Here is an 11,640-nt window from a genome sequence, read left to right on the forward strand (position 1 = left end):
GGCAGAAGGAGAGAGATAAGCAGACCCCCCGCGGAGCAGGGACACCCCCCCACCCCACATGGGTCTCAATCCCAGGACCCTGGGACCAGTACCTGAGCCAAAGTCAGATCCTTAACCAAATGAGTCACCCCGGTGCCCCATATTTTAAGAATTTTATTTAATTTCTAGAACAGTTATAGCACCAAACCATACAATATAATCTAAGATTTACCATCATTTGTTTGGCGGTGCTTCCCATGTAATTTAACACACCAAATAAACAAGCCTAATGAGTCAAAAAGACTTCATTAGAATTTAGATTTAGGGGAAGTTTTGTTAAAAACCTTAGAAGGTTTTAAAGTTCTTGCTTAAATAGAATTACAGATCATTATAAAAATAATTGTCTATTTAACCAATGTGGCAATAAACGATTCTGCAGAAGATTATATAGTTAACAAAACTTAGCTCCTTTAATAGAGAAGTTTTAACTTTCTTAAGTAATCAAAAACCAAGTAAAGACAAAACACAGAAACTTTGGTTTTCTTTTTTTTTTTTTTTTAAGATTTTATTTATTGATTTGACAGAGAGAGAGAACGAGAGAGAGAACACAAGCAGGGGAGTGAGAGGGAGAGAAGCAGGCTCCCCACAGAGCAAGGAACCTGATGCCGGGCTCCATCCCAGGACCCTTAAAGCTGTTGGGTCATATCTGAGTATATGCATGTCTCTCTCAAATATGACATTCCAGTCAAAGCCTTGGTAATCTAACCAAGGGATCTTGGTAATCTAACCAGGGATCGTGACCTGAGCCGAAGGCAGACTCAGCAACTGAGCCACTCAGGTGCCCCAAAACTTTGATTTTCTGAGCAGATGGAAAAAACCCCACATTGTTTATAATTTCGTATCAAGAGCAGACTAGTGCACCTGCGTGGCTCAGTCAGTTGAGCATATGACTCTTGATTTCAGTTCAGGTCATGATCTTGGAGTCATGGGATCAAGCGATCCCTCTATCATACTCAGCTGAGTGTGGAGCCTGCTTAGGATTCCTCCCCCACCCCTCACCCCTGATGCACATGTGCTCTCTAACAAAAAGAGCAGACAATCCAAGAAAACTTTGTCTTTTGAACGGAAAGAAAAGCCAAAATTTAATCTTCGATAACTGTACTTTTAAAACTCATTCATTCCAATCCTAGCCTTGACCACACATGAAATTCTTTTCCAAAGATTCTTCTTCACAAACTTTCTATAATTTTTTTTTAAACGTTCGGATTTTCTTCCTAAGCCTCTCTCTCTAAATAACTAGTACTGTCTTAGGACAGAATTACCTTATCTTCCCTCAACAAAAATGTATTCCTATTCTTCAATCCTTATCAAAAACCCATCTTACTGTCCCTACACATACAGTGGCTTTCCTTATCATTTCTAGCAGACTTAATTACACTTGGAATTTTAGTGCTTAGAAACCTTAGTTTCTAGTGAATCTAAGTAGTAACTAACTGTGAACTGTCATCATTCTTTAGATTGACAAATTTATAAATATGTCATAATTTTTAGAGATTTTTTTTTCATCCTACAACTTTCAATAAAGCATAAAACATGTTTATTAGCAGACCCAAGTATTATTCCCTGTAATAAGAAATGAAAAGCAGATTAACCTATGGCTAGTAACTAATGTTTCAGTATTTATCTTCTTTGGAAGAGGCTTAGAAATCCAATGACTTCAACCCAACTTATCATTGAATAGCAAAACTTCAAAGTTCCAGGTTACTAAAGATTTTGAAAGCTATTTAAGTTTGCCTATAAGCCTTTTCATTTAACCTATTTGCTCTTACCAAATACACATGAAGACTTCGTGAGACAAAATTAACCATCATTTTAAGTCACTTTCCCTGACGAACTGCAACAGATACAACTCATTTGACCTTCAGTAAACCATGGTTGAGTAAGTGTTGTATTTAATACTGATAACTCTAAAGACATGTCTATTTTAATTAAACCAACAACCTTGGGTTAGTTTTAATGTCAAACATGGTGCACCTGTGTCCACTAAGAGGGCAATCAGTTTGCTCCCCACCGTCAATTTCACCCGGGGCTCCTGCAGGGAAATGTGAAGTGGGCTGTGTAAGTCCAGGGGAGCCCAGGGCCCCTGCATGCTGATCTGAGAGGTTCTTTAGTTGGAACCTCATGAGGAGGTAGCCTGACAGCTTGGGGTGCTTTTTGATCCTTGATGCTGACGGTAGGAGGAGCAGGAGCCAATGGGACCCCAGGCACAGATGATGGCATAGAAGCCAGCTGTGCTGGGTGCCCAGGTGGTAGTGCAGGGGGAGGGGGGGAGAAGGAGAATGAGGGGAATGTTTGCCTTCCGTTAAGTGCATGATCCCAGAGTCCTGGGACCAAGTCTCACACTGGCTCCCAGCTAAGCAGGGAGTCTGCTTCATTCTCTCTCTCTCCCTCAACACTTCCATCCCACTCTCAAATAAATAAATAAATAAAGTCTTTAAAAAAAAAAAAAAAAGGAGCCAGTTGTGGGAGCTTCCCAGGTGGCTGTGGAAGGGGAGGTGGGAGAAAGGGGAAGCAGAGGCTGAGGCAGAGGTAGCAGGGGCACCGCCAGCAAGACTGAAGGTGGATTCAAATTTGGATGAACATTCCTTGATCCTTGTCCCCTGCCTCTCCCTCTTGCAAAACAGGCTTTTTCTTTGGTTGCTTTTTAGCCCTCTGCACCATTTATTCAGCACATGCCCTACTGGACTTTCTTTGGGAACAGAAGGAACATCTCCCATCTTCCTGGACAAAAGTTCAGAAAGAACACAGAAGAAATAAAACTGGGACTAAATGAAGCCCAGAGTACCCCTGTTAGCATTTGTTCTTCCTTGAAAGTTGGGGCTTTCATTGACTGAACCCAATGGCTTCCTAGACACGTGAAGAGAGCCAAGTCAAAATCCCCTCTTAGGAGACAACCAAATATGAGGAAGAAATCTAGGAGAGCCATTCAGGAGCCATCTTTCCTCTGGGCTTCACATATACACAGGTCAGGTGGGGTTAATAATAAAACACCATCTTTTTAGTCCCAGGATTATAGCTGCAGGTGCGCCAAACAAAAGATCCATCCCAATAGACGCCAAGAGGGAACTGAACTAGATCCCCCCTCCCCCATTTTCACACAAACACCAAAACCAACCAGGTATCTCTCAAATAAACGGACACCCTTCTAAGAAGAGACACTGGTACAAAGTCACTTTAGAGTCATTTCCCTGACTAGTGGTACCACAAATTGACTCAGGAGGGTCCAAACAGCTTTATTAGCCAAATGGCGGGAAAACCAGACTCCCAGCACGCAGGGCAGTGGACTTGCTCAGCTGCAGAGCCCAGCTGCTCTTCCCAGTGCAGGTTCCTCTCGGCCCACAAAAAGTGAGGGCAGGGGATGCCTGGGTGGCTCAGTTGGTTACGCAGCTGCCTTCAGCTCAGGTCATGATCCCAGCGTCCTGGGATCGAGTCCCACATCGGGCTCCTTGCTCGGCAGCGAGCCTGCTTCTCCCTCTACCTCTGCCTGCCATTCTGTCTGCCTGTGCTCGCTCTCTCTCTCTCTCTCTCTCTGACAAATAAATAAAATCTTAAAAAAAAAAAAAAAAAAAAAGCGAAGGCAGGCTGCTGAGGCAGCAGAACGGAGGGGAGAAAGGAGATTCCCCCAAACAAAACTAAGGATCAGCAGCTGTTTGGGACCATCCTTAAAATCACTTCCGGGGGCAGGATAATGGAGAGCAGCTGACCCAGAGAGCAAGCCCACAAACTTTCAAACTAGCGGCAGTCCTGGTGCGCTGCTGAGGACAACTGCTCCCCCCAGCTCCGGACCCCGGTAAGCCCTGGCATTGCTGTCACAGCCAGTTGCTCCTTCCTAGGGAGACCTGAGTGGGGAAGGGGGTGGATTTTGGTTGGGGGAGGGCACAGCCTCCAGCTGGTTTCCCAAAAGCTATTACTCAAACCCTAGTTTGGCTACTCGCTGCTCAAAAGCCAATACTGGAGAGACAGGGATTGGTTGGAAAGAAAAAGTCGCTCTATTCAGAAGGCTGGTAGCCTGAAAAGATGGTGGACTACTGACCAAAGACCATCTCCAAAGTCCTGGGCCAAGCAGGGGATTTTTAAAAAGGGAGCACAGGGAAGTAAGGAGGGTCACCATGTAGGGAAGGCAGTCTCAGTCTCAAGTCGGTTTGCTGGCATCAGGGAAGGTTTTTTCCTACCATGGCTAAGCTTGATCTTCTGGAAAGACCTGGCTCCCTGTTTCCCAAGGGTCAGTGTTCTGCTGAAATCTCAGAGAAGCTATAGTTACTCAAGCTCTAAGCTGGAAGTCAAGCGAGGCACAGGCAAAGAGTTAGAGATTTGTAGCCTATAGGCTGCTTGGAACACAGTTATATTCCTTTGCACTCTCCAAAGTGTCCTAGTATGGGCCATGAATTTTATTGTCACCTTAATTGTAAAAGCTACATCTTACATTTGCAGTAAAAAGTGTTGCGATCTATTAGTGATGCCTGCTGTGAGTGAATGGGACCATCTTGGAGAATTTTCTAATTCTGGCAATTCTTACTGGAGACCAATAGTTACAGTAACTCTTAATCCCTACTTGTCCTGTGTGAAGGAAAAATGCTTAGAAGCCAGTGCTGGCCCTAAAGAAAGCCCTAAAGGAGAATTTCCCCAGAGGTCTTCCGTAACACAGTTGTTACAGGTTAGAGATTCCCATTCGGTCTTAGGAGCCAGGAACAAGAGTTACATTATCAGGTAAGTGTCCGTGTCACCTGGATTCTGTGACTTCAGCGGCTTATGTGACCCCCTCTTTATCAGCCTCTTGCTTTCTCTGCCTTTTTCTATCTGTCTCAAGAGCTTCAAATGTGAAGCACTGATAAGTGAAAAAGAGAAGGAGAGACTGACAGCTTTTTGACACCATCTGGGGAATCAGTGTTGTGGCCTGAGCAGCCCTGCCAGAAGGAAATTAGCCTTATGAAAATGGAATTTTGGAAAGAGGCTTCTTCCTGGACATGGTTGCACAAAGCAGTAGACTCTTGACTCTCCAGTGTTGGTCTTCTCCATTTCTGGGACCTTTACCATGACTCCACTTCAGCCACTCACTCCTAAGCTGCCATGTTGGACAGTGTCGAAATCTTGCATTGAGACATGCCATTCAGTGACCGCAAAATTCTCCCATTCCTGGTCTCTCAGTCATTATTCCCTTCACATAGGTCTGAAGTAGTTCAGTCTGCTCCCATCTCCATGACCCTAATTCAATCTATGCCCCTCGCATCAGAAACTTTCCAGTGAATGTTCCCCATTCACATGCCTGCTTTCCACCATGTCACCGGCTCTGGATCAAGGAAGGAAGATGGTTGCCTGGATCCGGATCCTTCCTTCCTTGATCCACACTCCACATGCTGAATGATGCTGGAGATAACTCTCTGAGCACCACGCAGTTGGTAGAACAAACTGTCCTGACCATCTGCCCTCTGTCAGTATGTCCTGACTCAGCCCTCTTTCTGCTTTACATACTCTATTTAGAACCTTCTCCATTGTCCTCAAACAATGCCAGTCCCTCAGCAGGCATTCTTGTATGTTACTTCAAAAGGAAAATAAGGAGTCCTTAGTTGAGAGCTCTCTTAGCCAGTTGACCCTCTATGGGAAAAGTCACGTGGAGCTGCACATGCCCTTGGCCCCTCCTATCTTGTCACCGCTGGAACCATGTCTGCCCTTGTCTCTGGCAGTGCTCTACTTCCTTTCTCTTCCTACCTCACATGACTATTCCCTCTCTCCTGAAGCTTCTTTCTTCCTTCTCTGTTGGCCCCTGTCATCAGCATTTAAGCCTGCTCAAGACTTGTTAACCATAAAAAGTCCTCACTTAACTCTTGCTATGGACTGAATTGTGTACCCCCCCCCAATTTGTATGTTGAATTTCTAGCCCCCAGTGTGATGGTATCGGGAGATGATGCCCTTATGATGACATTAGTGCTCTTAAAAGAAGAGACACCAGAGAGCTTGCCCCCCACTCCACCCCCCACCACAATGTGAAGACATAGGAAGGAGGTAGCCATCGACAAGCCAGGAAGAGAGCTCTCACCAGAAGCTAACCGTACTGTCACCTTAACCTTAGACTTCCAGTTTTCAGAACTGTAAGAAATCAGTTCCTGTGGTTTAAGCTGCCCAGTCTATGCTATTTTGTTTGGGAAGTCTGAGCAGAGCAACCCCACAGTGACTTCCAGCCGCCACCCTAGCTCTTTCTCCCCTTTATAGTCAAACCTATTGAAATAGGCAGTCCCCACTTTCTCTACTCTGCTCATTTATTAATCCACTGACATTGCAGAATGACAATAGTACTGAAAAAGAAAGCTTAAGTTAGACCACACAAACCAGCACTGTGCTAGGACCCACTTTGTCTGCTCAATGGGGGAAACAGATGACAAGTGAGTAACTGCATGCTAATTATTTAACTCTAATTAAGTTGTGTGCTATGGTGGGGAAGTGTCAGGTAGACACTATGCAAGTCCTTTCATTTGCCCAGCCCGGTCAGGGCCCCAAAACTGCTGAGAGCATCCCTGGGGTAATGACATGGACGGCATAGTATGGGGATGGGCGGGAGCTTCTCCGATTACTGAACAGGGGTGGAGAAGGGGTGAAACATTCCAAGCATAAAGAATAATGTGGAAAATGTCTGAATTAGGAGGAGCATGGTATATTTGAGGAACTGAAAGAAGGTCCCAGGACTGGAGCCTAGGGGTAAGAGGCGGACACTGCCTGAGAGACTGAGAGACAGGTAAGGTCTCAAAGGTCGCACCAAGGCTTTTGATCTATTTTCTAAGAGTGTAATCAGTGATGAATCTTTGCATCCCCTGTCAGGCATAGTGCAGTGCCTCATTCCTAGCAATATTTGCTTGATGATAGAATATCATTTATCTTAACCTGTGTAAGCACACTGGGGAAGTTTGAACTGATTTTCTTGAAAGGGAGGTTTGTTGAATTTGTGTATTTAAAGGCTGCTCCAAAGTACTGCAGAATGTGATTAAAAAGTCTTGTTTGCTTATTATTATCTAGTGAATTAGTGACTTTATTTTTATATATTGATTATCATGACCAGTATGCCAATTCATGTTTCCTTTGGGGGCAGAGGAAGGGGCAAGAGGATGACTGTTGGATACTGGTTTGTAGCATCTATGGACCATTGGTCTCACTGGTACCTTTAGAATCAAGATTACTCTGATAGTTTCTATATATAACTCAAAGTGGAAATTCACCAACGTTTGATTATTTGTGCACTTTAAATGATTCAGCAGAATTATTACATGTGCCCAGTTATTTATTTGTTTGTGGAGCCAGTGATGGGTTTGGAGTGGGTGAATGATGGGGTAGCATTTGCATTTAAAGAAAACCACTCTGCTGGTGGAGTGAAGTCAAAGGAGATATAGTAAATATCAGGACAGTTATCCTTGATATCTAAGCATTTTTCAAAGAGAGAAAAGTCTTTCAGACAATGGGCAGTATTTTTCTCACACATGTTGAAATTAAAGCATTGGTCAGTGGAACCAGTTCAGGAGCTGGGCTTGTCCACACAAGTCCTCAGGATGAAAATGGCCAAGCCCTAACATTGCTGAAGGCAAACTGTCCGAAAGAAGATTCCACTTGGCCTCGGGGCTGTGGGTCTATCTCATGTTGGCACTGATGAATCTCTGACTTTGGCCATCTATATTCCATCCCCATGGTGGCAGCCACCATGGGAAACAGCATGGCAGATGGCGGTGCACAGATTGGAGCAGAGAAATGGAAGCATTTTCATTTCGTTGTCAAGGCCTCCATTAACCAGCTAGTGAAGTGAACGTCAAGCCCTAGAACCTTAGCTGGCATGAAATTAGGAGCCCAAATGAAGATGTCTGAATGTCTGGTTTATTCATGGAGAATATTTTTTCTTTTCTTTCTTTTCCTTCTGTTTCTCCTCTCTCTCTCTCTCTCTCTCTCTCCTTCTCTCTCTGTCTCTCTCTCTAAGCAAGAGTTAGAGAAGGGCATCCTTCAGGCTATTGGCTGATATCAAATCACACAATATCTCTCCTCCACTCCTTCATCTCAGGGCTACACATTTCTTGAAGATTGATACCCAAAGTTTTCTGCTGGGGTTTAAAGGCCCTGACCAGCGAGATCCGCTCAGATGTCTACTGAATCTTCATTGCTCCCATGCATGCCCCTGAACTCCAGCAATTTCAACTAGTATTTGTCTCTGTACAGGCTCTACATTTTCTCCTTTTTATTCTTTCATTCTATTCTATTTTTCACTTTTTTTTTTTTAAGAGTGTATGAGTGAGCGTTTGTGTGAGCTGGTGGAGAGGGGCAGAGAGAGAGAAGGAGAGAGAATCTTAACCAGGCTCCATGCCCAACATGGAGCCTGATGAGGGGATCAATCTCACAACCTGATATCATGACCTGAGCCAAAATCAACAGTTGGACACTTAACTTACTGAACAACCCAGGTGCTCCACTATTTTTAATTTTTTGAGGAACTAGCATACTGTTTTCCACAGTGGCTGAACTAGTTTACATTCCTACCAACAGTGCACAAGAGTTCCTTTTTGTCCACATTCTTGCCAAAATTTGTTCCTTCTTATGTTTTGAATTTAAGCCATTTTGACAGATATGAGGTGATATCTCGTTGTGATTTTGATTTGCATTTCCCTGATGATGCGTGGTGTTGAGCATCTTTTCATGTGTCTGTTGGCCATCTGTATGTCTTGCTTGGAGAAATGTCTGCTTATGTCTTCTGCCCCCCCCCCCTTTTTTCAGGTTTTAAAACTTTTTTATTACGTATTAAAAAATTGTGCATTCCACAAACCATAAGTGACTCTTAATCTTACAAAACAAACTGAGGGTTGCTGGGGGGAGGGGAGTTGGGAGAAGGGGGGATGGGGTTATGGTCATTGGGGAGGGTATGTGCTTTGGTGAGTGCTGTGAAGTGTGTAAACCTGGCGATTCACAGACCTGTACCCCTGGGGATAAAAATACATGTTTATAAAAAAATAAAAAATTAAAAAAAAATTGTGCATTCCAATAATTAAAATCATTTGAACAAAAAATATGGCTCTCTGATTAAACTGCATTTTACAGCCTGCAGGACACCTCAGACCAGCTTGATTTTTACTCTGCATTTTTCTGTCGTCCCACCAAGCTTCCTTCACCAACATGCAAGTTGTTTTCCCTCTCTGCCAGCCAGACAGGCAGATGGGAGAGGAAGGCACCTTCTCCTTTCTTTGTTGTGTAAAGGGGTAGCACAGTCATTTAAACTTGATCCAACCTCTTTGCATCTTACTTAGTTAAACAGCTAAGAGAAGTAAAATATGAAGGCAAGGCTTGTGGAATGTACAGCACATATTGGCGGCACACACCTCATTAGGATTCACCTGTTTCTTCTCCTGTTCAATCGCTTCTTTTGAAGGCAGTGGATTTTTCTCTTGCATTTCTGTCTTCTTCGTTTTTGACTTACTGAATTTCTCAATCTCAGCCATATTGGGTTTATCTGACATGGTTGCAGAGGAAGCAGAGCGAGGTGCACAAGCAAGGGAAGTCCAGTCTGCTCAGTGGCTGCTGTCAAATTGCCTTTTTTTTTTTTTAAGATTTTATTTATTTATTTGAGAGAGAAATAGCATGCATGAGCACAAGAGTGGGGAGGGTTGGAAGGAGAAGCAGACGCCTCACTGAGCAGGGAGCAGGATGTTGGACTTGATCCTGGGACTCTGGGATCATGACCTGAGCCAAAGGCAGACACTTAACTGACTGAGCCACTCAGGTGCCCTTCTGCCTTTCTGCGTTTTTGTGTTGAGTTGTATAAGTTCTTTATATATTTTAGATACTAACCCTTTATCAGATATATCATCTGCAATATCTTCTCCTATTCAGTAGGTTGTCTTTTTTGTTTTGTTGACTGTTTCCTTTGTTGTGCAAAAACATTTTATTTTGATGTAGGCCCAACAGCTAATTTATACTTTTATTTCCCTTGTCTTCCTTCCTTTTTCACTGCGGCCTCTCTACTTTTAGCTGTGGAGAGTGTGTTCTGCCGGTCTTCCAGTTGTTTTCTGGGTTATTTACACTGATATGGGTGTTATCTAGATATATTTGTGAGACAAGGTTGACTTAGGATCCTCCTACTCCATCAGCTTCCCTAAAAGTGTTCACACACATTTATATCAATAAGATAAACCATACACTTATAGTAATTTGAGAAATATTAAGGAAATCTTTCCATGCTGCCAAGTAGTAATAGATATCACCTTTTTTAAATGTCTGCATAGTTTTCAAGTAAATGAATTGATTATAATTTATTTAACCTTCTCTAAGTGCCTTTATATTATTTTTCCTCCTTCTCTACTTTTCCAGCCTGAAATGCTCTTTCATTCATTAACAAATATTTATATGACTTGAACTCTTACTTGCCTCAGCCATCTGCTCAAATGTCAGTAAAGCCTCCCTGGGCAGCTTGTGTAGTATAGTCCCTATCCCTCTTCCCCTGTTTTATTTTCCTTCAAAGCACAAACCTGAAGGAATGAGGGTTGAAGCCACACTCCTACTTGTTAATGAATGGAAGGGCATTTTCAGCTGAAAAAAAAAATTCAAAAGTCACAGAGAAGGTTGTGGAGGAGCAGAGACCAGACAGCAGAGCCCTGACTCTTGGCCCAAGATTACTTCTGCCATAAACACACCTCCTTTTCAAAAGGAGAACATTTATCTTCATCAGTTAATACTTTGTTGTCTTTCTATTAGGATCGAAATAGTGCTTATGAAGTTTTACTGATCATATGAATCCCCAGGGGATGTGGTTGAAATGTAGCATCTCATTTAATAGGTTTGGGGTAAGGGTCAGAGATTCTGCATTTCTAACAATATCCTCAATGTTGCTAATGCTGCCAGGCCATGGGTCACTTTTGGATGAGCAAGAATCTAGAAATTCCTAGATGGCTAAGGTTTTAGAAGGATACCTCAAACTACACTGACATTACCTGCCCTGGGCCAATTGTTTATTTTACCACTAAATCTCCACCAAGAAAAATTCCCTTTAGCTTCTATTGCTCTTCCTATCCTCAGAGCCAAGGCCAGCCTTCCACACATATGGTACCAAGCTCCACTTTCTTTTTTGTCTCCCCATTGCTTCTTGGACTGCTTTACCTGTTCTACTTCCAAGCCTGTTTTCTTCCTAGATGACTCTCTGGGCTTCTATCCCTGGATCAGTATGTTGTCCCCATGTGTCCTCCTTAAATATACTCAATGACAATATATTTTTTTTTCTACAGCCATAGTTCTTAACCTCTAGTTCACATTAGAATTACTTGGGGAGGTTATAAAAAGTATTGATGCCATGGTCACATACTAACCCAGTAAATAAGTTTCTACAGAGAGAGCACAGGCATAAATATTTTTAACCTTCTCCAGTGACTGTACTATGTAGTGAGGGTTAAGAGACACTAAGTTCTAAACAGATTACAAAGAGCATCAGTAGCTGAGGTCTCTCACCTGAACTCCCTAAATGGACTTTGTTTTAAACAGCTTTATCGAGGAATGATAAATGCACAGTAAACTACACACATTTCAAGTTTGATAAGCTTTGAAATTACACCCATGAAAGCTTCATCACAAGATAATGAACATTAAGTATCA

The 11,640-nt window shown here is 43.0% G+C and overlaps 1 protein-coding gene across 1 annotated transcript; it reads right to left on the reverse strand.

Moving 5' to 3' along the window:
• Window positions 1-9,234: 9,234 nt before the first annotated feature.
• LOC116601026 (thymosin beta-4-like) lies at window positions 9,235-9,515 on the reverse strand. Its single transcript, XM_032361612.1, has one exon. The coding sequence runs from the start codon at window positions 9,513-9,515 to the stop codon at window positions 9,306-9,308; it is 210 nt and encodes a 69-aa protein (XP_032217503.1). The 3' UTR covers window positions 9,235-9,305.
• Between the last annotated feature and the right edge of the window lie 2,125 nt (window positions 9,516-11,640).

This window comes from Mustela erminea, chromosome 1 (assembly GCF_009829155.1).
Source record: "Mustela erminea isolate mMusErm1 chromosome 1, mMusErm1.Pri, whole genome shotgun sequence".
Lineage (NCBI taxonomy): Eukaryota > Metazoa > Chordata > Mammalia > Carnivora > Mustelidae > Mustela > Mustela erminea.

What these genes read in the sequence shown, in the direction of transcription:
- LOC116601026 (XM_032361612.1), bottom strand. Translation starts at nt 9,515, where the DNA reads ATGTCAGATAAACCCAATATGGCTGAGATTGAGAAATTCAGTAAGTCA.